This window comes from Ruditapes philippinarum, unplaced genomic scaffold, assembly GCF_026571515.1.
Source record: "Ruditapes philippinarum isolate M1 unplaced genomic scaffold, ASM2657151v2 ctg2195_1_1_1_1, whole genome shotgun sequence".
Lineage (NCBI taxonomy): Eukaryota > Metazoa > Mollusca > Bivalvia > Venerida > Veneridae > Ruditapes > Ruditapes philippinarum.
The window spans coordinates 85,331-111,945 of NW_026856270.1; the positions used below are offsets into that span (position 1 = coordinate 85,331).

General features: G+C 33.4%; 2 protein-coding genes across 2 annotated transcripts; one reads left to right on the forward strand and one right to left on the reverse strand.

Annotated features, from left to right (window-relative positions):
• The first annotated feature begins 1,433 nt into the window (after nucleotides 1-1,433).
• LOC132746039 (dedicator of cytokinesis protein 7-like) lies at nucleotides 1,434-16,302 on the forward strand. Its single transcript, XM_060735095.1, is given in 15 exon segments — nucleotides 1,434-1,558; nucleotides 2,465-2,599; nucleotides 3,417-3,569; nucleotides 5,073-5,231; nucleotides 5,763-5,939; nucleotides 6,338-6,598; nucleotides 7,250-7,381; nucleotides 8,863-8,997; nucleotides 9,297-9,386; nucleotides 9,809-9,899; nucleotides 11,637-11,782; nucleotides 12,307-12,450; nucleotides 13,435-13,544; nucleotides 14,405-14,560; nucleotides 15,585-16,302. Coding segments are annotated over 15 exon segments (2,079 nt in total). The 5' UTR covers nucleotides 1,434-1,435; the 3' UTR covers nucleotides 15,652-16,302.
• Nucleotides 16,303-23,567: 7,265 nt separating this feature from the next.
• LOC132746040 (kyphoscoliosis peptidase-like) lies at nucleotides 23,568-26,413 on the reverse strand. Its single transcript, XM_060735096.1, has 3 exons — nucleotides 25,410-26,413; nucleotides 24,902-25,063; nucleotides 23,568-24,526 (listed from the first exon to the last, which is right to left on the reverse strand). Exons 1-3 carry the CDS (start codon nucleotides 26,305-26,307, stop codon nucleotides 24,396-24,398), a joined length of 1,191 nt encoding a protein of 396 aa, XP_060591079.1. The 5' UTR covers nucleotides 26,308-26,413; the 3' UTR covers nucleotides 23,568-24,395.
• Nucleotides 26,414-26,615: the final 202 nt, after the last annotated feature.

A 26,615-nucleotide genomic window follows, 5' to 3' on the forward strand; every position in this document is an offset into this window, starting at 1 on the left:
GTCTCATTTGGTAGAAGTGCAGTGCTAAAGAATCATAACTCTGTCTTGCCTTATTTTGAAGTTATTGCCCTTTGTTTTTTTTTACTTTTTGACCGGGACATAACTCTAAAACTATTAGCGATATCAACATGAACCTTTGTAGGTAGATAGATATCATTGGATAGAACTGCAATGCTTAAAGAACCTAAACAAAGCCTTGTCTAATTTTGGAGTTATTGCCCTTTTTTCATTTTTACACTTTGTATTTTACCTGGGACATAACTCTTAAACTATAAGAGATATCATCAGGAAACTTCATAGATTGATAGATCTCATTGAATAGAAATGCAGTGCAAAAAAACATAACTCCGCCTTGCCTAATTTTGGAGTTTTTGCCCTTTGCTTATTTTTACTTTTTGACTTTTGTCCAGAACTTAACTCTAAAACTATTAGAGATGTCAACATGAAACTTTGTAGATAGATAGATATCATTGGATAGAACTGCAATGCTTAAAGAACCTTAACAAAGCCTTGTCTAATTTTGGAGTTATTGCCCTTTGTTCATTTTTACACTTTCAATTTTACCTGGGACATAACTCTGAAACTATAAGATATCATCAGGAAACTTCATAGATTGATAGATCTCATTGAATAGAAGTGCAGTGCAAAAAAAACATAACTCCGCCTTGCCTAATTTTGGAGTTTTTGCCCTTTGTTCATTTTTTTTATACTTTCCTGTGTCCAAAACCTTCTCGGGGAGCATCACCCGGTTCAACCGGTTCTTGTTTTAAAAGTAAATATTTTCAGGTTAATTTGTTTTTATCAATACTTTGAATGCTGTATGTTTTGATGTACTTGATAGTCCAAATATTTCACTGCAGGTCAATCCTAGATATGAAAAATGATTAACTCAACTGCATCTGAGCAGTTGGTATTTTCTTTCTCTTGAAAAGCCTAGGTCTACTGCAATTCCCCAAAACCAAACCAGAAAGCTTTGGACTTCAAGTCACATTATTATTGTCCAACGTAGTAGGATGACTTCACAGATTTTACTTGTGTACCAAGTGGTTAAGGTTGTTGACTTCAAACCACTTGCTTCTCACCACTTTACGTTCGAGCCACGCTAGCGGCTTCAGACTCTTTTTGTGAGAAAGCTATCCAGAGAAAGCTTCAGAACATCGGTGGTTCGTCTCAGGCGCCTATTTGTGCCAGAAATAATGTACAGAGGGGCACCTGATGTCTTCCTCCACCAGGAAAGCTGGAAAGTGGCCATATGACATATACTGTGTTGGTGCGATGTTAAACCAAAAATAATAATAAAAAAAGCTCTTCAAAAACAACACTTTGTTTATTATTACAGGGCCTAAAGAATTAAACCTGAAGAAAAAGTGAATATAAAGACTAAATAAATTGGTCTCATTTTATTGCCACCACTTTTTAAAAATAAATTTTAACTATGCATCTGATAAAATATTACAGCCCAAAACCTAGGGATGTTGAAGCAGACGCTCATATAGAAGGTAACCTTGCAGCAGAAGTCAGCATGGTTGCCTTGGATACATTAGAACTTATTATACAGGTTGGTTGGTTTTTGTAATAATTTATCAGTTAACCAAATAGTGGAAGGTTGTGAGGAACATGGTTTTTCTTACCTGATTGATGCTGAACCTGCTGAAATTATGTAATGGATTTACCCAACTTGGAATCTGGAATAATCAGTTTGAAGTTGAAGCAGCATGCTTCCAGAATAATGCTAATTTTCATGAAAATTATCAATGGCACTTAAAATTCATACAAATTACCAAAAAGATGTCAATGTATGCAAAACTGGCGCGCCTATAGTATAACGCTACCATTAAGCACGTCTTTACACTATATTTGTTTATCACACACCCGTGCCGATTTTGCGACTCCGTAAATATGGTATTGCACGGCCGTGCATATATTTTGACGTGACGTCATTAGCGTTATACAAACATAGTGCAAAGAAGCGCTAAATGTAAGCGTTGTACTATAGGCGCTTCAATGAAAAACGACTCTTTTTTCACTTTCAACGGTCTTTATTCTGGGTATGTGATAAAAAGAATATTAAATTCGTGTAAGTTAAATACTGAATTTATTGCACTCTTTGAATAAAACAATATTATGCTCGCCAGAGGCTTGCATAATCTAATTTTATTAAACTCGTGCAATAAATTCAGTATTTAACTTACACTCCTTCAATATCCTCTATATAACACAAATGACGTCACATCAATATATGCACGACCGTGCAATACCATTTTTATGGAGTCGCAAAAGTGGTAGGGGTATGTGATAAATCTTTAAATTGCAGGTAAACTAACCTTGTCTTTTAACTATTGCCCCACAGATGTGCAGACTTGCCTGGCTCTATACTGATGGAAAAGGTTAACCACTTCATAAAAGTTCAACAGCTTTTTAAGCAGAATATAAAATGCAATAGTGATTTCTATAACTATTCCAGATTGCCCAAGCTTCAGAGATGATGCAACCATTATTGAGCAGTGCATTGAGGGTACTTCTACATGGTCTTGGACTTAACCAGAGTACATTTGTTCTACAACACATGTTTAGTTCACAAAGGTCACTTGTTACAAAGGTAAATAGCAGTCAATTATGGTACTATTTTCGGCTGATGAAGTTATTTCTGACTTGTTTATTAAATAAGGGTGTTATGTGAGTTCTTCATGAATATAAGTATATCCAATTCTATGAATTACTAAGCAGTATATGGTTTATATGGCTAATAAGTGCTTATTTTAATTGAAAAATTAATGGTCTGCCTTTTAAGAAGTGGGTCACATGATCTTGTTAATATATGAGTGCAAATATCATTAAGCATAAACAAGTAAGATTGATTATAGCAGAATAATAATGATAATGCCACAAAGTTTGTGAGAGAATTACATTTTTGTTTAACATTTTCTGAGGAAATTCAAAAGAAAGTAGGTACAAAATTATTATTATTAAATGCGTCACATATTGAGAATACAAATTATTGATGTAATTATGTTAGCAAGAAATTTACAGTTTTCTATAAATTTGATGACAAATTTATCTATACAAGAGATTTGTTCACTTTATACATTTTTTTAAATTTTACCCTTTTAAATACAAGGAAGTTTTTTTTTTTTGCTTCAGACTGATGTTTTTCACTTTAAAGTTAAATGATTTTATTTTGTTTTTGAGATGTATTTACAGGAGTTTAGATTCTTTAATTTTATATATCTTCTAAATCTATAATACTATATATAGAATCGAAACTGATAGATCTAATAATACCTCTTGTTGTTGGTATTGACATGTTGTTCCTTCTCTTGTTTATTTATTTCTTTTTTAGTTACTTAACATACTTGATATTAGTTTTGATGAGTAAAAATTATTTCGCTCTAATGATATTATTATTTCTTTTGCAGTTTTTGGACCTCCTGTTTGAAGAGGAAACAGAACAGTGTGCAGATCTCTGCCTGCGTCTGCTGCGACATTGTAGCTCATGTATCGGTAATACACGTGCCCAGGCCAGTGCTTCTCTATATATGCTGATGAGACAAAACTTTGAACTTGGAAATGTAAGATATTACATCATGTTGGTTTCAAACGGTTAAGTTTTTTTCTTAAGACACACAGTCATTTTTAAAAAAAAATAAAATTTAAAAGCTTTTTTGGAGGAGTTCAATAAAGTTAATTTCAACAGATGCAGTATTTTTTTTATGCCCCGCCATTACTGCCATATAATGGCTGGGGCATATTGTGTTACGCTGTTCCATCATTCTGTTATTCCGTCATCATCAGTTTCGTTCATTATCATAGTAACCGTTGCACACATTCAACTCAAATTTTACATAAGGATATGTCGTGAGAAAATACAGGTCAAGTTTGAATTTGATCGTGGTTCAATGATTTTTGGCAGAGTTATACTCCTTTTACTTTGAAAATAATATGAAATTTTCAGTTTCCGTTGATTATCTCCCCAACAGTATTACACATTCAACTCAAACTTGACTTATGGATATGTCTTGAGAAAATATAGGTCAAGTTCCAATTTGGTCATGGTTCAATGATTTTTGGCAGTTATGTCCCTTTCACTTTGAAAATGATATGAAATTTTCAGTTTCCGTTCATTATCTCATCTACAGTTTTACACATTCAACTCAAACTTGACATATGGATATGTCAAAGAAATGGGCAGGTCCAGTTTGAATTTGGTCATGGTTCGATGATTTTTGGCAGAGTTATGCCACTTTAAATTTGAAAATAAAGGAAATTTTCAGTTCCCATTCATTATCTCCCCAACAGTTGTACATATTCAACTTAAATTAAAGATATGGATATGTCATAAGAATGCATTGGACAATTTCCAATTTGGTCATGGTTTGATGATAGCTGACAGAGTTATCCCTCTTGAACTTTGAAAAAAAAAAACAGAAATATTAAGTTTCCATTCATTATTTCCCCAATGGTTGTACACATTCAACTCAAATTTGACATATAGATACCTCTTAGGAATTAGCAGTTCAAGTTTGAATTTTGTATCAGTTCAATGATTTTGGACAAAGTTATTGGAAAAATTTTGAATTTTCATTTTCAGCACTCATACTTTAGTGGAAATGTATGTAATCATTATTTTTGCTAGAAATATGCAATATGCAGTTTACAAAAGGTTAAGACTGAATAGTTTCAGTGCCTTTAACTTTGTATAAAAATGGTTTGTGTTAACATTGAATAGTTTTAAGGGCTTTGAACTTTGAATTGAAAAAAATGATTTGTGCAAACAAATTTGGAACTAAATATGATAACATATGAAATTTTGGCTGCATGCGGGGGCATCCGTGGCGTGACGACACATTTCTAGTTGTCATAATTTTGAAAATAAACAAAACATTTATTTATATAATCATGTTTGATGTTACATGTATCATAAGCTTATCTATTAAAAAATAGGGACAGCTATTGTACTCACTCTGGTGTCGATGTCACACTGCTTTAGTTTTTGTGTGCAAGTTGTTATCTTCAAAACTCTTATTTCAAATCATTTGAATTTATTGTTATAAAAGAAGTTTTATTCTTTGCAGAACTTCTCTCGAGTAAAGATGCAAGTTACCATGTCATTGAGTTCACTGGTTGGTCAGAATCAGGATTTTAATGAAGAATACCTACGTAAGTCGTTGAAAACTATACTGACATATGCTGAAGCTGACACAGAACTGCAGGAGACTACGTTTCCTGATCAGGTAATTCTATTTTTAGCTTTCGCTCTTTGAAAAATTATAAAGAGCAGTACTACCTACTTAAGACTTAGTCAGAGTGTTTTGTCTCTCTATGTTTGAAGGTGACCACTTTAAAACTTCACCCATATCTTCACTGTAACAATTAAACACCTCTGGTCAAGTATTATAAATAAAGATGACGTCTGTGGCCTAGTGGTTAAGGTTGCTGACTTCAAACCACTTGCCTTCACCACTATATGGGTTCGAATCCTGACAGGGACTTTTGAATTATTCTTGTGAGGAAGCTATCCTGCTAGCTTACAGAATGTTCTACTCAGGTGCCCATTCGTGCTTGAAACAGTGCTAGGAAGGGCACTTGAGGTCTTCCACCACCACTAAACCTGGAAAGTCGCCATATGACCTATTTTGTTGGAGCAATGTAAAAAATATTAATAAAGCATCTAATTTTACAGTAAAATGAAGCTTTTTTTATAAAGGGAGGTAACTTTATCATTGAATGTTGTATATTTGTTGACATTACTCTTGTATTTCTAGGTGAAAGATTTAGAATTCAACCTGCACATGATTCTGTCAGACACTGTCAAAATGAAAGAATTCCAGGAAGATCCAGAAATGTTGCTAGATTTAATGTACAGAATCGCCAAGGGTTACCAGACGTCACCAGATCTCCGCCTGACATGGCTACAAAATATGGCTACCAAACATAGTGAGGTATGGAGTAAAAAAATTATACCATATCTTCTTTACTGTTTGATTTTTGTAAATTAAATATTTATATATATAAAAAACAAAAAACAGGTACCTAATGGTCAGGAATACGTGCGTTTTGGACTATTGTTGATGGAGTCATTTATTGAATGTCTGTCTTTTCAGTTTGAAGTATTTTACTTGTATTACATGTAAGGAAGCTTACAAAACATCTGTGCTTCTACTCAGGTGCCTGTTCATGCCTGAAATAATGCATGGAAGGGCACCTGAAGTCAACTTCAACCAGTAAAGCTATATAGTCGCCAAATGATCTATACTGTGTTGGTTCGACTTAAAACTCAACAACAAGACTTAACTTGTGTTGAAAAAGGAGGTTAAATTTTTATGTTTTTCCTTTGTAGAGAGGTAACCACGCTGAAGCAGCCCATTGTTTGGTCCATGCAGCTGGACTGATATCTGAGTATCTGAACATGCTTGAAGACAAGACGTACCTGCCTGTAGGCTGTGTGGAGTTTCAGCGGATTACACCTAACGTGTTGGAGGAGAGTGCCGTATCAGATGATATAGTGTCACCAGATGAGGAGGGTATTTGTACCGGCATGTATTTCACAGAGAATGGTCTGGTCGGTCTGCTAGAACAAGCTGCAAGCTGTTTTACTATGGTAAGTACTATTTTCTTCAGATGTATAGAAAAGTTTTTTTTTATCTCCAGTTTGATGGTGAGAGTATTGGTTTACTTGATTGTTAACGCTCACTGCTTAAAAAAAAAAACTTTCAAAAGATATTCACTTCAAACTTGAATTTGTTGTACACAATTGTGAAGATGACATTTTTTTCTGACAAATTTACCAACAAACTTTAATAACCAGTAAAGCCATTTTGTCCTTATGTCATTCTGTATACTTGCTTACTATTTTAAAGGGGTTTCTGTGGCTGAGTGATTGAGGTCTTTGGCATCAAATTACTTGCCCAGCACCACTTTCAGTTAGAATTTCCCAAGGGACATTGGATTGTTTCATGTGAGGAAGCTATCAAGCTAGTTAACGGAATGTCAGTGGTTCTACTCAGGTGCTTGTTTGTGCCTAAAATGATTCATGGAGTGGCATCTGAGGGCTTCCTGAATAAGTACAGCTGCACAGTTGCAATATGACTGTTATAGTCATTTAATGTCAGTGTGTAATCTAACAAAACAAATCATAGCACCATAATTGATAATTATTGGCCAGCACCGGAGAAAGTTGTGTTGGAAAGCATTTATCAGTGTCATCAGTATTTTTTCTTGATTGTAATGTAAATCATGTTGTATGTTTCAGGCTGGAATGTACGAGGCATTAAGCAAGGTGTACAGAGTTCTGATACCTATACATGAACATAACAGAGATTTTAAGAAGTTGGCACATCTACATGGTAAACTACAAGAGTCTTTCAACCAAGTCATTAAACAGGTTTGTTTATTTCATGTAATTTTCAAATACAGTCGAAACTGTACTAACGGTCACCTCTTTTCGGCGGTCACCTGACCATAACGGCCATTTTGTGACGCTCCCGACGAAAACCACTGTATTTTATACATCTGTTCAACGGTCACCTGCTGTCCGCGGTCAACGGTCACCTAAAATGCTTCCCAAATCTTAAACTCGATCATCTTAACAGCGGTCAGCGAGTCGAAACGGCCAGACAATCTTCTGTTATTTATTTTTAAAGATGACACGTGTCACGGATTAACAAAAGCTACTTGTCAGGTGCTAGATATTAACACAAACCACAACATTTCAAGAATTTGTATAATTGCTCATCCGTGTCGTAATTACAAACGTTTGGAACGTCTCCACGCACTTGTAATTTGTTCTTTTGAGTAACTGTACGCTAGTTTTTTTTTATTTTTCAATTTATCGATTTTAAGAAAATAAAAAAAGAAGAAAAACATGCATTGTTGATGACGGAAAGAAATATTTTGATTTGTTTTCCTGTTTATCAGTTTATCCAGATTCAGATAAATTTGGTGTGTACATGGTACTTACCAAAGAAATGAATTCCTTAGTAATAAATTCATAAAAACACTCGCTCCATGTGTGAAAATAAAATTGCATAAATATAACGAGGTCATTGTTCACACTCATTAAGTTTACACACTAGATGACCTCTAAGAGGTAACTAGCGGGCTCTTCAAAAGAATCTTTGATGTTTACAAACCTGTAGCCCTGCTGGTTCAATCTAGAACATCAAAGGAAGTGCTGACACTTAGATGACATGAACACAATATTCTATTGAAAAGAAACTGTCGTTGTTTTGTGAAGAAAATATTAGTAATTACTCATTTTAAAATATTGTGCAAGAAGATATTTTTATGGGATAATTAGTTTCAATTGTTTACATAATAAATCGTGAGTGCATTTGTTTATCTGTGTTACATTCATGTAAAGCCTTATGTTGGAAGGAGTGTGTACATGTTAAACCATTAATGACATACGTTTGTAAATTGTTAAAAATTGATGATGATGATTAATCAGACGGGTTTATTTATACCTAAATTAGATTTATTTTACAAAGAAATTTAAATGAATAATTTATTTGGATAAAAACTGGATCTTCCATTCAGCAGCCACCTGTCTTAAGCAGCCAAAACGACTGCATCTTTTGGCTGGCTGCTTAAGACAGTTTCGACTGTATCTTATTTAAAATATTACAGAAATAGATAAATCATGATATCACAAGGATGGGGGTGGTTGGGTAGGGGTGGGGGGGGTACAGTATTTATGATTTTAAAAATCTCATTTGTCTAATTGTACAGATGTTTGGATAGAATTGGATATAACAAGAGCCATATCTAAAACAGAATGTTCATGAAAAGATATAAATCAGTTTATTCTAGAAACATAATTATACATTTATATTTATTAAAAGTTTTGTGTAATGAATTTTACAGGAGGGTAAGCGTATGTTTGGCACTTATTTTCGTGTTGGTTTCTATGGGCACAAGTTTGGTGACCTGGATGGAGAAGAGTTTGTGTACAAGGAACCAGCCATTACTAAACTACCAGAAATATCTCACTGACTTGAGGTTAGTTACTGCTTATATGATATCCTTTATATTAGTTTTATTGTTCTTATTTGCTGTTATTTTACCTATGCATGATTTGAAAAAAATGTTATCGGTCAACTCTTAAAGTTTTCTAATTGCAGAAAAGATTTTTCTATGCCACTAGTATAGAATAAGGCCAGTGTACACAACCTTGAAGTCTAATCAGGCTGGATAATAAAATTCCACGATATTACATTGGAAAGGTCCGAATTCAAAGCATCCAGAATAGAATTGAAAGGCTTGGTAATTATTATGATTGTTTTAATTTTATTTTGCAGAGTTTCTATGGAGATAGGTTTGGACATGATGTAATATCTATGATTAAGGATTCTAATACAGTAGAGAGGGAAAAACTTGACCAAAACAAAGTAGGTTTCTTTCATTTAGCAGTTATTTTATTTAATCTACTTAGTTAAAAAATTGTTTGTTTTAATGTGTTTTTTTTATCAAAGCTGGCAGCATATTTTAGCCAGTTATGTGTCTACTTCCATGGGACTAACCAGTATTAGTGTCAAAAGAGGTGTGACATGGTTGTGACCTGAGTAGGGCTCGAACCCATGATCCCTGTGTTGTGAGGCAGACCCATTAACCATTAGGTCATGGCTCATCTGTTTCGATTTAATTCCACAAAAAAGTTTCAAAATCTGAATTCAAAATTGCATGTTATTTTAAATAATGATGAACAAGGATTCCTTTGTTTAATCATTGATAGTAATTCAGCATTTTGTGATTATGCCTTTGTTGAATTTTTTTTTGGAAATTCAGAATTGAGATAATTTTGTTATTGTAGGCATTTATACAGATCACCTATGTGGAGCCATATTTTGATTCTTATGAGTTGAGAGATCGGGTGACTTACTATGAGAAAAACATTAACATAAGTAAGTGGTTTGATTTATTTGACTCCAGTGATATTTATAGTTTCAAGTTATCCAAGTTGCTTCCATAGCAATAGAAACATTTTTTAATTTTTAGCTCGACTTTTCTATGAAAAGGGGAGCTATCCTACTCGCCCCGGCGTCGGCGTCGGCGTTAGCGTCGGCGTTGGCGTCACACCTTGGTTAAGTTTTTCGTACCACCCCACTTTATTTCAGAAGTATTACAAGTATGGCTTTGAAACTTACCATACTTGTTCACCATCATAACCTCCATCTACAGACAAGAGTACATAACTCTGTCAAGGTTTTTGACAGAATTATGGCCCTTTTTTGACTTAGAAAGTGTATTGAGCTTGGTTAAGTTTTTTGTACCACCTCACTTTATTTCAAAACCATTGGAGGTATTGCTTTGAAACTGACCATACTTGTTTACCATCACGACCTTCATCAACAGACAAGAGGACATAACTCTGTCAAGGTTTTTGACAGAATTATGCCCCTTTTTGACTTAGAAAATACATTGAATATGGGTAAAATCCACTTATTGCCTTAACCCTTTGAGATATTGCTTTGAAACTTTTATTTCTATTTCACATCATTACCCCCATCTGTACGCAAGAGAAGGTAACTCTGTCAAGGATTTGTTTTAAAAATTAAGGCCTTTTATCGACTTAGAATCTTGGTTAAGTTTTTAGTACCAGTCCACTTTTTGACTGAACTGTTTGAGATATTAATTTGAAAGTTGGAATACTTGTTTACAATCATGATTCCCAAACATGTCCAGGAGAAGGTAATTCTGTCAAAGATTTTATTTGAATTATGGCCCTTAACTGTCAATGTTTTGTATTATAGGCAAGCACTAAAAAACTTAAAAAATCTAAAAAAAATTCATTCCTATCCACTTGTTCACTTTACCATAAATTATGTCATATAAACATTGCTGTAATATTCAAGGGTATCAAACAACTAGTTATTTTTCTCTTTTTGTACTTGAAATTAAAATCAGTAGTATATGCATATTTCACATTTTATCTCGCCTATTTGATTGGTGGACAAGTTACACAATTCAGTAAAATAATTCTTCACTAAATATCTTAATGCTCATGGCCATTGTTCACTTTAAAAATACAGAGATTCTTGTATTGCCTTTTACTGCAAAAACTTTTTTTATTGGCAAGCAATAAAAAAGTCGAGCGCGCTGTCTTACGGACAGCTCTTGTTAAGTATATATTGTTGATGATATAGGGAAAAACAGACTTGTACATCTAAAGTGTTTTCTGAAATATTTATCATCTTAATAATATCTCCTAAAATTTTTGGGAGACATTGTTTTTGCCTTTGCTGTCTGCCCGGTTGTCCAGACATCTGCATTAAGCATGTCTGGCCTTCATAGGTCAAACTACTGGTGGTATTTTAACCAAACTTTACAGGAGTGATCAGTACCATCCCTAGTTGAGCGCATCACCGGTACGTTTTGCTTCGCTGCACAAAATGGCCACCAAAGCTAAAAATAGAAAAATCCTGTCCGGCCTTCTCAGGTCAAACTGCAGGTGGGATTTCAACCAAACTTTACAAGAGTGATCAGTACCATCCTTAGTTGTATTTTCAGCATTTTGAGTCTAAACTTTTAAAAATTATCTTTTTATGTGAAAATGAATTAAAATAAATAGGAAGGAAAATGACAGTGTGTAATTTTTGTTAAGAAATATTTGACATTCATGTATTCATATTTAATTCCAGAGAGGTTTATGTATGCGACACCATTTACTCTTGATGGAAGAGCTCATGGCGAGCTACAAGAACAGTACAAGAGGAAAACAATTCTAACAACCAATCATTTCTTCCCATATGTCAAGACACGCCTCTCTGTTATAAACAGGGAGCAGGTGAGATAGTTCTTTATTTTGCTTTAATTTGTGTTATCTGGCCCTTGTATCCCATTTATAAGATCTCAGTGAACTGTTATAAGATTCTTTCCCTGGTTGGTTTGAATCCTGGCACAAAATAATTATTTTTTCAACTGTTATATAATTGAAAATGTGCCATTAGTCATTCATAAAAATATGTTTGTGTGACAGGTAGGGGAGCCCATGGCTGAGTAGTTAATATTGTTGACGTCAAACTACTTGCCCCTAACCCCTTTAGGGAATAAATCCTTCAAGAGGCTTTGGATTCCTTCATGTGGGTAAGCTATCCAGCTAGCTTACGGAACGTCTGTGGTTCTACTCAGGTGCCCGTTTGTGCCTGAAATAATGCATGGAAGGGTACCCGAGGTCTTCTTCCACCAGTAAAGCTGGAAGTCTCCATATAACCTATACTGTGTTGGTGTGATGTAAAATCCAATCAAACAAACAAACATGCTATGTTAAACCAAACAACAACAAATGAATATATATGATATTAATTGTAGGTAATTCTATCACCGATTGAAGTAGCTATTGAGGATATTATGAAGAAGACGAAGGAGTTGGCTATTGCACTGAGACAGGATCCACCTGATACGAAGATGTTACAGATGGTAATGCAGGGGTGTCTTGGTACCACAGTTAACCAGGTATGGTCTATATCTCTTTAATGCTGGTTTAAATTAATGGTTAAGAGTTCTTCAACATTTGATTAATTATATGTAGGTATTTTCTTGAACAAATTATCCTGAATTCATCTGATAACCTCATGTCATATTTTTGCATTATGAAAACGAACTTATTCATCATTTAACTCTCACCACCCTGACTTAATGTAATGGACCTTTCCGCTTTGAAAAGACCCCCCCCCCCCCATAAAAACCCAATTGAGGGAAATTAACCATTACTTTCTCATCTTTCGAAAATATTTGGCACAAATGTTAATGTCATGATAAACATCCAAACCCCTACCTTCAAGGTCAAGGTCACACTTTGAGGTTAAAGCTTAAAGAACCTCCACTGAGGTCCCAAAAGCCTAATAACATAAAAGTTGAATTTCTTATGTAGATCAACTGGGGCACTTTAAACAGAAAGATATGCAAAAGATGATTAAGAAATATACTTCGAAATAAATTAAAAATCATATTTTTTGTGCTTTTCTTTATCCAATTTAAGTGAATAAAAGGTTACAACAATTTTCAATTTTGGGTAATTTTTCACAATTAAACAATTATTCTGGAAATTCAGAGTGAGGGGAATATATAAATTATTGTCATATTAAATGTCATTTGTGAATTGCCCACATACTTTGATCGATGCAAAAAGTTACTGACTGTACACAAAATATAACCTGTAACTGACCATATTCTGTATGGATTATGTATTTGTCACATTTTGTGGCTTTGAAATAGTGATAACAACTATACAAATATGTTTCTGTTGACACATACACAGGAGTTATATCATTAAATTTCTTAAATGAATTTATTGTAACTTGCATGTGTAGATCTAGCATTAATAAAAAAATTTGCAGTGAAAGTCCATATCCATACCAATAGCACACTTTTGTGCTTCATGTAAAACTTTCCTAAGGCAGGGAATGTTGGTAACTCAAATTCAAAATCTTGTTACAGGGACCAGTGGAGGTAGCAAATGTATTTCTGAAGGAAGTTGCTGAAGGGAAACAGGTTGGAATGAAACATCATAACAAGTTGAGACTTTGCTTCAAAGATTTCCTGAAAAAGTAAGTGTTATAAAGTTGTAGGATCTTTATTATTAAGTTTCTAAATTATTATTGTGACATCAGGTTGATTTATATACCGAAAGTTGTGCATGAATTTGTGATTAAAGACATTTTAATCACTTAATTATTTAAGATAACTTTATTTGGTATTTTTCATTGCTACTTCCCTATTTATAGTTAGATGCAGAATATATTAAGGTATTTTACTATTAGACAACTATTTACTTGTTTTTTTTTGAAATTAAGTTAATTAAGTGAAACAGCATCCTTCCAATAACCTTTAGCCTGCTTTCAGCTACTAATATGGCCATTATACACAGCAGTCTGCACCTCCATGCTGTCTGATTATGTTCTGGACTGTTTGCTGTTCAGGCACTGCATATTTTGAAATTTTCCCTAAAAATTTTGAATGGATATGTCATAATTGAGAAATATGTCTAAATTGAGAGATGGACAAGATTTTTAGCAAGATAAGGATAAAACAGGTAAACATGAAACATTATTTGTGTTTTCATGACTTGAATGGAAGAAAAACAAATGTTTATCACATACCCGTGCTGCTTGACGTCATTTGCGTTATATAAACATAGTGTAAAGACGCGCTAAATGTTAGCGTTATATTATAGGCGCTTCAATGAAAAATGGTTCTTTTTCACTTCAAACGGTACTTTTTTTTGTATGTTATAAATAGAATATTGAATTCTTGTAAGTTCATTACTGAATTTATTGAACTTGTTGAATTAAGTAATATAATATAATTTTATTCAACTCGTTCAGTAAATTTCTATAATTTTATTCAACTCATTCAGTAAATCTGTTTTTAACTTACACTCATTCAATATCCTCTATTTAATTTCCAGGTGTTGTGATGCCCTACACAGAAATAAATCACTAATTACACACGAGCAGAAGGAATATCAGAGAGAACTGGAGAGAAATTATCATGTAATAAAAGGCAAACTTCTTCCCTGGATATCCAATGCAGCCACACTTAAACGTACAAAGCATCATAGAAGGTATGGGAAATATTATTTATTATGTTCATCACCTCTAGTGATGGAAATCGGATGAAATTTGTCCCAATCGATCATCGGTTCAATCGGATAGAACATAATCGATAACTTTTCGAATAAAGTCGCATTTAAAAGAAAAAGGGAGGTAACATTTCTTTCCAAGGCACTTCAGTACATTCAGTAACATGAACTTCTTTTAGCATTTTTCAACACAGTTTGAACCATATATAGTCATTATTTTTTGAAGTAGATTTTATTTTTCAATGGATGTCAAATAATAACATTCACATCACATTATATTACTATTGTTTACACCACGTATTGGTCCTGTTCAACTCCACATTGTCTCTGAGATGACTTTTTTGCGATCGGAGAGGTGTTCCTAAAAGAAAATTAACGTCAGAATTAATTCCCTTTGATACTTTATACATTTTCGACAATCGCGGAACAAATTTTTGTGAATCGATTATTGCCGATTTACATAACAGTAACTGATTATCGGCAACTTGCGACAATCTGAACATTACTAATCACCTCAAATTAATTGTAGAGGAGTGTGTCATAACCTGTTTGTTCTTCCATCCCTTCCTTTGTACTCACGTTTATTTTAATGGCCAAATGTGTTAGATATTTTTGTAATGAATGGTTGCAATTTGCACACCTAGTAGAGCTGGATACCACCAGGACAAATATACTGTGGTATACCACGTTATGGCCCATACCGCAATATTTACCTCGGTATCCCATACTACAGATGTTCTTTTTGTACATGTTTGTGCTACATTAGTAAATGCCATAAAAATTACAACAAATATGCATCACTAACTTCTTTTTATTCAAAAAGAAAAACAAAAGTTCAAAAAGGAAGAGAGCAGCCTAAGAATATGCAGCCAGTTAAAATTACACCAATATATAAGCTGGCTACTATTGTTTTAAGTTATTATTTTGGCTTTTGTTGTAAGGGTTACCTTTATTACTCTAAAGACTCTATTGTTCAGTCATATTCAAATGCTTTTGTCTGTTCCAGGGAAGGTAAAGAGTCCAGAAAGCATCACCAAGTAGCAAGCACAACCCAAAGTTCTTCACAAGTGTAGCTTGAGCAGCAAAATAAATTTTCAATTAACAATTTGCTGTCTTTTATTTAAGAAAATGAACATTTAAAATGGAACCTTATTCTTAATGTTAGAAGTCACATCATCAAGATGTACCATTATGTTATCATACATAATTGCCAAACATACTTAATGGGATCAAGGAAGATCTGAAGTTAATATTTTAGCAATGGGATATTGTATATGTGTTACTAAAAATATTTTATTGTATTATGAAGCAAGTATTTGACTTTATTTTGCTTGCACATTTAGGCATATAATTATGATTATTATGCATATAAAGTCATTTAGGCATATAATTATGATTATTTATGCATAAATGGTCAATTAGGCATATAATCATGATTATTAATGCATGTATGGTCATTTAGGCATATAATTATGATTATTTATGTATATATGGTCATTTAGGCATATAATTATGATTATTTGAGCATGTATGGTCATTTTGGCATATAATTATTATCTACACATGCATTATGATTTAGGCATGTATGACCTGGTTTAGCCTATATACTACTATTGTTATTTCAGCTAGTAACTAAAAATTTTGGTTTGGTCATATATACCTCATTTTCTTTTCTTTTTTTTCGATAATCAATGAGGTTATATCTAACCAAACTTTTCGACTACTGTGACACATTGTGTTAAATTTTTATGTGTCATCTTATGTCAGCTATAATACAGTACCAAAATGACACGTTAGACATTGAAAATCATTTGTACGGTAAATAAATATGATTATACATGTATGTATGTGATATGATTTGTACAATCATTGGGCATTTAACATTTACCCTGCTTTGTTTGTGTAACTTATTTTTGTTAGTGTTAGCGATTTTAAGTTTGGAATACCACCATTTGTATAAAGTATAGGGTTTAGTTAAAGTTGCACTGATATATAGTCTGCCATGTTTTTTATACTGGTGGTATCATTTTATCACTGAAATGTTTAATACATGTATTTGTTGATATATATTTAAGTTGCCATATGATATTGTTGTTGAAATATTTGTAAAAAATAAATGAGCTTGCCTTATTAGAACTGTTCAGAAATGAGACATTTTGCCTTGCTTATAAAACTGTGATGTTTGCTTAAGTAGTTTAACTACTTCTAGAAGTATTGCTTTTTGCACTTTTGTTAATTTTGATTTTAATAATTGGATTTAAAGGTTTTGATTTGAATGTGTTACTAAAATATTGTCAGTGTTGTAGTTTGGATATGGGGGTTCATTGTTAAACAGGTTCATATGTTACACCTGTATATGACATAATGTCCCGGGCATCCGAGATTGCACCAGATACAGGGTGTCCCGAAAACAAATTTGTCCCGAAAATAAATTAGGAAAAAACATAATTTAGTATTTAATCATAATCTTGTATTCAGATATTTATAGATAAGTTATACTAATTACAGTGTATTATACAGAGTGTTCTTAATTATTGAATGCAATTCCTGTTTACTGTATACAAGGATATTTCTGCATGTCAAAAAGTTAGCAAATTTAAAATTCCAGACATTTCGTGTGAGGAAATATCAGGGAATCATGCAAGTGTAGAATTTAATAATAGATTGGTTGATATTTGTTACGCTAGAGGAAAGTTTAGTAATTTTCGTCAATATGCGAAATTTGCCAATTATTTTTGTGTTGCTAACTTAACCACTTATATAGTATAACGTTGTTAATGTAACATTGTAAAAATTATGAAAGCTTACTGGCGTTATTTAAATTTGAGCCGCGTCAGGACAAAACCAACATAGTGCATTTGTGACCAGCATGGATCCAGACCAGCATGTGCATCCACGCAGTCTGATCAGGATCCATGCTGTTCGCTATCAGTTTCTCTACTTGTAATAGGATTGGTAAGCGAACAGCATGGATCCTGATCAGACTGCGCGGATGCGCAGGCTGGTCTGGATCCATGCTGGTCGCAAACCCATTATGTTGGTTTTGTCCTGACGTGGCTCATTTAAGTTTTATTCCATCAGTAGTCTAAGGTAATTTTAGGAATTTATTAATAAATTTGCATATACCATGCATTATTTGTTACTCAAACTTCACTGTATAAAAAAATTATCACCAATTACAATACATGTATGTACAAACAATTTATTTTGTTTTATCAGTATTCTTAACTGTAATGGAGGTCAGATCTGAAGTTGTTTTATGTGTTCAATCATTGTTTTTTATTGTCTTTATAATTAGTTTTTCATACATCTTTGTTTGATTTACATGTAGGTTTCAATTTTTTTTTCTTTTCATACTTACATTATTATTATTATTATTATAAGTCACTTTCATGACTACCGCTATACAGTCGAATTTCTGTCTAAAACTGATGACTGCCTGAAATGGGCAGATCTGAATGAAACATATTGGTTTAAAACCTATCACTGTCATTACGTAAATAATATTACAAGAGCCTTCTTTGTTTTGCTTTTGAATCCCCGTTTTTGAATATTATTTGTTATTTTGCATAAAAGATGTTTTGCCACTTTAACCCATTACTTCATGAGCATTTTGTGAAAAATGGCTGTTTTCATTGAGAAGTCTTCCGTTACAAGTTCAAATTGCTATAATACTATAAAAACTGCTTCAACACTAATCAAACTTGGCACAAATGATGACTGGACCATTGCCCTTGCAACAACATGCTCAGACTTAAATTTTCTGTTACCATGGCAACGAGGGGACATCTCAAAATTGCCAAAAATCACTATTTTGCGTTGATTTTTTCCATCAAAATTGATTTCAAAGTGCTGCAACTTCTCAATGGATTGAGATAGAGTCAAATGCTTTTCAGCGTTGGTTACATGTTACCTTATGATCAATCTGGGGTCATTTACAGCCTCTCACAAGTCCAAAATTTTCTTGGCGATGAGGGGGACTCCGCCCCCTTCAAACCCCCCCAAACAGAAGGGGGCACATCCCCCTTCTGGCAACCCCCTGCTGTATCTTTTGGTTGGGGGCCGCGCCGAAAAAGAGGTCACTTTTGTAACAACATTCCTCAAACAAAAACAAGTGTTTGGGGCCTAAATAAGGCATTTTTTCATCATTTGAGACAACAAAAAGGGGGGGGGGGGGGAAAAAGGCGTTAAAAGGCGTGTATATGAAGTAATGGGTTAAAGAAGATTGGATATGTCAGCAAAAGTTATGTTGACAGGTTTTTAGAAAGACTTTGGAAACAGAGAGATGTATTCTTGGATATTTCTTGGTGTTTTTTTGTGTGTGTATTTTAACAGTTGACAATAATGGAATATAATATTGTAGTATAATTACGGAGTTCAATTTTAACAGTATTACTGTCAACAACAGCAACTGATGTTTATAAACCTAGTTATATATATGTCTCATGTCAGTTGTTAAATCTTCAGCTTCCTTTTTGTGTCGACTACAGAGTAGTGTCGACAAATAGGGTTGTCTGTCCGTCCGACAGAAAACTTCTCTGCACTTCTCCTCCGTATCAACTTGTGCAATTTCATCCAAACTTTACAAGAATTATCAGGTCCAATGTGTTTTCTAGATGAATGATTTTTAGTCCTTGAATAGAAACTGTGTTTTGCCCTGTTAATGATTTTTGTGACTCCTGCTACACTGCAGCTGCAACATGCAATCAGCTATCATGAGGCAACACGTGTGATCACTGATCGCTCCTGTTTTAGCGAAAAGCATATTCTTAAAGCAGCACATCTCCAGAATTTTTTATTAATTTTTATGAAATCTTAAAAAAAAGTTTCTTAAGTCAAATGTATAAATAAGAAATTTAGTATAGCTTATGGTACTTGATATCCAATATGTGTTGAAATATTAGCGGCAATTTCTCTGAACCCATTATCAAGTGGGTTTAAATTTTATGAAAAGTGTAAATTCTGTCCTAGTTTGTTTGCATAATATATCTAAAATTGAATATTTATAGTGAATGCCTATCTATTCCTGAAAGATAATTTGAGGATTTATTTTTTCTCACTTCGGAGGTCTGCTGTTTTAAGTATGATTGAATAAATTTCGTGATTTATTTTTGATGGGTCAGTGCAAACATAGACTATATGTGTATATGGAAATAGAAGGCACATAGCTTATTTTTGGACCAAGCCATCATTTTATGTTTTCTATGTAACCTTGAGTGCAATATTCTAGTCCAATTTTAATCTTCTATTTTTATCATGATTTGCAATTTGTCATATATAATGCTTTAGAATAGAGTTTTGAAGCTATAGCTTTTGTTGTATTTTATAAAGGTTTGATTTGTTCGTTGTAACAAGCTTCTGAAATACTCTGAGAGGAGCTTTTTTTCAAAGCGTTTGGTGCAATGTTTGTGTTCATACACTCCCTTATAAACGGAAATAGATCGTTCGTGGAAGGGTATTTAAGATGAATGATAAGATGGACACAGTAGCATTTAATGCTGCCAGGGATTTAAATTAGGATCACATGTTAGGTGTGTGGTTCTACATGAGGGTCTGTTCATGCTTGTGATTGTTTTACAAGTTCATTTGAAAAAATGCCATGATCAAAAGGAAGTAATGTACAAAGGCACTTACAATCCATGCATATTAGCAAAAATGAGTCAAAATAGGCAAAAAATAGCCCTTACTGCTTATTAGGTACTAAAATAACCAACCAGCAAATTTGAAATAAGAAACTAACCGTTTGTTCGAGGAATCAAGAAATGTGATACCGCATATTTTAAGATGCAACCATGGATTTTTCTCCTATTTACTTTCATTAAATAATACATTTTTGGGAATTAAATTACAACACGAGACATAATTGAAAGCATATAAAAAATATTTAATATGTATGCTTATATTCTTTTCTACTTTTCTGCTTTCAATGTTTGAAAATAATTTTATAAAAAAGGACGTCCCTGACAACGAAACAAAAACAGAACAAAAACAACAACAAAAAATCGTCAGATCAAACAACCATCCATCTTCTCAACAATGGGCTGGTTTGAATGCTTTATCTGAAAATACACGAATTGTTGAAATAAATTAAAACTTCTGTTTTATCTTTAATTTTATCTTCACAAAGCAAATTTATAGTCAAACATATATCGACACTTTAATGAATTAAATCATTGAACCCAATTCAAAAGCCTAATATATATAATATATGATAACAGACCTTTACACTAAACCAACTGGTAAACACCCGTTAACTTGCATACAGACTCATCTCATCTGGAATTGACAAATCAGTCAATACAATTTGAACTTGCCCTCCGTGCTAAGCGAATATGTACTAATGAATTGACTTAGAAAAAACATAGGGGGAACATTAAAACTCGGTTACAGAAACTTAAGATCAACATATTGAAACATAATTAAATAAAGTAGATAGTAAGACAAGAGCTCCGCTAGGCGGAGCATTATATGCCGGAAAGTGATTTTTTTTAGTAAAGATGAAGCATTTGTAAGACATGGGAATTAAATAATTTAAAAGTATTACCTCCTTCAAATAACAATCTCCTATGAAGTTTGAATATTGTTGGCCAAATGGAACTTAAGTTATGCTCCGGAAAATGTTTTTAGTTTTAAAGTAAAAGTGACCCTTGTGACCCCAAAATCAATAGGGGTCTTCTACCCAATATGGGCAATCATAATATGAATAATCATCCTATGAAGTTTGAATATGTGGCCCAAATGGAAGTTAAGTTATGCTCCGGAAACCAAATTGCTAACAGACAGACGGACGGACGCCAGTGTGTATAACATTATATGCCCAAAATTATTACGGGCATATAAAAAGGATTGAATGAAGATAAGGAACATAGGGGCCTCCGTGGCCGAGTGGTTAAAGATCACAGGTCCCTCATCGCTGTAGGTTCGATCCCCATGCGGGTCGAAATCTTTCATGTCTTACAAATGCTTCATCTTTATTAAAACAAAAACAAAACTTTCGGGCGTGTGTCTAGAAAAATTCAATACCCCTCCCACTAGAAGACATTTAGGAGACATATCTCTGTTGCTTAGTGTGTTAGTGTTAGATATCAGTGTTAAGATTTGTTTTTATAATTTGTTGAATATTTTCGTGTACCGCTGCCAACTTTTGTAAAACTTGTGCAGACCAGCACCAGCCTGTATAGCCAGTTTTATCAGTGTGCTTTGGTAGGCCTAAGTACCCATATTGAAAAAGCATTGAGAACATACCTTGTTTATTTTCTCTCTAAGGGTTATTTCAGCCAGGAAACGGCAGGAATTTTGTCTCGAACTCTCTGCGGATTTTATCGTGAACAAGCGTTCGCTTCTTTAGTAATACTTGCATAAGCTAAAAAATCACCATAATAGATAATGACTACTGACTACAGTCTGTACAGTTAATTGATATTTCGGAAAATGTATTATTGAATAAGATGAATTCAATTTACTCGGCAAAAATTTACAAAACAAGAAAATGGGTTGTTTAAAAGGAAATTTTATTTCGTCATTATACAACAAATAAAAATGGGCCAAAGACAGAAAAGGCCGGGTTGCATTTGTAGAACAAATATCATGATGCTGAGATACTATGTCGTGGCCACGAGTTACTAAGTCGTGGTAACGAGATAGCTAAGTCGTGGCCAAGAGATACTATGTCGTGGTCACGAGTTACTAAGTCGTGGCCACGAGATACTATGCCTCTCTTCCGATAGCAAGATACCTTTTTTCAAAATTTGTAATTCTTTCTTTTAAAAAGATACAAAGGTCATTCCAGATTGACACAAGGTCCACGAGAGATTACCCCTGATATCAAAAGACTGCAAATGAGAAAAAAACACATTAGTTTCGAACGCACGGTAACAAGTTAAATTTACAAGCTTCTAACGCAACACTAGAACATGTTGTCAATTGGTGTGCGATGACTTGTTTCAATGTATATTGCATTTGATACAGCTTTCTGGAATTTTGTAGATGCTTATGACAGGTGCTAAAATGGGACCGAAAAAAAAAGCTTTTATAAAAAATTTTATTACATATTCCATTTTCTTGGAACCAATGAGTGACCTCTGCTTTTGACTAAAGTTGTAAGTTGGACATTACTACCATACTTAACGCATAATTTAATAGCTGAACCAATATGCAGTATGCAATGAAAATACAACTGCGTCGTATCATATTTTATTTTCAACTGCGTCGTATCATTTCATACAAATCATTATTTTCTTTGAAAATAAGCATCTCTTTTTAATGAAATTTTAGTAAATGATGCAAAATTATATTTTGAATTTTATGGTGAACTCTTAAACGACTATATGATTGATTTGAAGGAAAAAAGATAGATAAAGCAATATGAACTGCGTCGTATCCACACAATTTCATAAAAATTCTGCTCTGCTTCGAGTTGCAAGTTCGCTATAACTTTTGTTTTACAAAATAGTTTTTCAAGCAATATATACCGAACGAACCGGAAAATAGTGGAGCGTGTTAATACATATATCTGGTTTTCAGTCATTTCCAACAAAAAGAGTTATAAACAAAAACATACTTTTTTTGTTCCAAGATGGCGGCGTTTGTTTACATTTTGTAGGATACGACGCAGTTTTGATTCCCAGCCCTGTATTATGTTATCGCTATTAGCGAAGACCCCCTCTTTTAAGGTATCTGTTCACACTTAGTAACAATATGACACTGGTTATATTACCATGTTGAGCATAATTGTTTTATTATACAATAATTGTAATATTTATTTTAATTTTTTTTACATATTTTATGAATATTGTTTTCTTTTTCTTTCTTTTTTTGTGTTTCGTGTGCTATTTTAATACTGAGTTTTTATGTTTACTACTTTTTTTTATTAAAATTGTAAAATAAATTTTAAGAAGTCAATTGTCATATTGACCGACGATTATAAGTCAAAAATTAACTGGAAAAGGCCAGTAAATTATGGTTTATCTTTTAATTATATTGTTTATTCTTAAACCATGTACATACTTGTATTTTTCTTTATCATTTTTTAAATTATTAATCAATTGAATTATTCATAAAATTTAATTTGTAACTTCGAATAATTCCTCAGCATCTTTACTAAACACGAATAACAAATAAAATAAAATGTTTCAGAGTTGATGGTGTCATATTGATATTAATACCATAAAAATGTACATTTTTACTCAATTATTGTACATATTTATTGTTTTTATCTCATATTAATAAAATGAAAAATGCTATATTGTTGTTGGTGGTTTTTTTTCTCGAATTGTTTGTTTATGTATAAATGTGCACGTCGTAAACGTGGATTTTATAATAAGTTTAAATCTATAAATACACATTATCAGGATAGTGAGACACTTTGAAGACATCCTTGTCATTATTGAAATATGTGTTTATTAGTGGAGAAGTTAAGTTTAATTGCAACTTAACCGAGTCTTCTTGGAATAGCCATACCTTATGCTACTGGGAAGCTGATTCTAAAAAGGGGTGGGGAAACTTTTGAGTCGCTGTTTTAGAAAAACCTTTAATTGAAGAAAGAAAAAATATATTTAAGCGTTAAATAATTATAAGTTCAGCAATTTATGCAAATACCGAAATCTTTTTGTATTTGTTGTGTATTTCTTCTTACAAAGTAAGTAAAATATTCATGTATATTCTCATAAGTTCGGCAAGTTTCTAATACGTATTTGTAAAGCGCTGAGCAAGCCTAACAAAATTGTTTAAACAAGTTCTCACAATAAATAAAAATGTCATAGTCTTTCTGCTACATTTGATATTGTAAGCTGATTTCCCGCGCAATTGGATTGTCTCTTTATTGCCCCAGCATTTCTTGTTTAAGTCTATCCCTCTCAGCAGTCAATGCCTGTATTGTGTTTTGTAATTGGCTAATTTCCTCGTCAATATCCGAGGTTCCGTCGGAAGAATCGAAGTATTCGTCGCACACTGAAAAAAAGAAAACAATGTCAAACATCTTACTGTATAGTGAAACACGTTTTATTTGTTGATTTTTTGCTTTAAATTTTACTGTTATCCATTTGCTTTGTTTAACCTCCAAATAAAGACCACTTGTCCATAAAGACTGTTATTTGCATCCCCTTACATGGCCTTTGCTCACAGATTTGACTGTATTCATGTATAGATTAATATTTTCTCATTTTCTCAGAGTTAGAAATTAAAATGTTTAACTATTTCTCTTCTTTCGAAAATACATGTATGAGTTTTCGGTGATATTACCATCTTGGAAAATGGACATGAAGATAAGTCCGTCTTCTCTGGTAGCATTTATGAATGCAATTTTAAAACTGATCATTAACCAACCTTTTTCCTCGTTTTCAAGTGTTGTTAGTAGATAGTTGCAGATTGGGTTGAATTCTGGTTCTTTGCGGTCTTTGGCCTTTATCACCAACGCATATTCACCATCACTTGGGACACTGCAGTCAACCTGGAGCTCGCCTGACTTGATATTTGTCTTAACATAATCTAGAGATAAAAATCAACATCATCATATATTTACCTGTCTTTCAAATGTATGTCATTATTCTAGATTTCTCCCTAATGATGATATCGACATTGGGTCAAGGTCATTTGTTTCTCACAGCTTGTTGATAAGCAATAGGTGCGTAGAAATTGATATTTTCTGGAAAGTTATCTAGGAAAGCCGGTTTGGTTGACCGCCCTGATATGACTGATAAAATGTTACAATCGACGGAAAAACAGTAAAAACCAAACAAACGTAAGAAGCGGTCTGGACTAGTTCTTATAATACAGATTACAAACATAAAAACAATTCTTAAATGTTTAAAATCATTATGAACCTAGCACCGACCTTTAGACCGGTCAATCGGTTTCCCATCTGCACAGATTTCGGCTTGATATTCCTTTCTTTTTACAGCCTCTTTGTCAATACTGAACCTCATTTTAATTGTTGTTTTTCTACCACCTCTTGCTGATTTAGGTTGAATAAAAAGCTTTGGTTCCCTGATTTTTGGCTTTGACAAGCCAGCTTTAGTCGCTACCGGCCCAAAACCCCAACCTATTTGTCCAGCATCGATCGGTAATGTGCGTACATCTGAAATCCTTTCTTTGCAGACAATTTTACTCCTAATAAGAACTTTCTTGCTTTTGCTTTCAATATCCCCACCGCTAATAGAAATTAGATAGTTGGCCTCGACGGGACATCGTACTTCAAACATAAATTGATTCTTTTTACGGGAGGAGAAAACAAGGTTCGCAGAGTCAAAATCAAATGGTGACGCATCTGTTCCAAGTCTTTCGTCTAGACTTAGTGAGAAGTCACACATCATTGACTTTGCTATTTTCCTGTTTGCTTTGAACGATATTTTCGCGAGACCATCTATGGTGTCGACAATACAAGTCTCCTCGCTTGTCATTTTAAGATTGAATTCATGGAACACCGGTGTAAGATATGGTAATTTCATGAATTGACGAGGATTCCTTATTCTTTTGACTGCCGGAAGCATCTGATTCTCGGGATTGTCGGGGTAACAATTGTGTATAAATAATGCAGGGTCGGAAAGGAACCAAAACTCGTTGAAGGTGCTCACATATTGCGTCTGCTGTAAATCTGGGTCATCTGTGACGCTTGAATCATTCTCAGTTAATCCAGACGGTTGTAAGTGGCCCTTAAATGACCGAAGAACATATCTAGGGTGAATGAGCCGCCATTTTCCGTAAAGATTTACTTTATTCCAGAAAGAATACATTTTGTTAGTGTCTATTGTAAGATCCCCCGGCTTGTATTCCCCAGTTTTCGCGACGCCTTTCACGGTCTCACACTGAATGTTTGCCCGTCTATAAAATCGAAAGAAAATTTGTCATAACACATTGTATGAAACTAATCTACCATTGAATGATTTTGGTCTCAATTTGCATCCATGGGTTATCAATATATAAAGCTATAAAAAGCTGTAAGTATAAAAGCAAAATAAATTGTGTCGTCCAGCAACGATAAAATTATGACATATTTTCATTAGAAATGCGATTTGTTTCATAAATTTTTTCTTTTTAACTT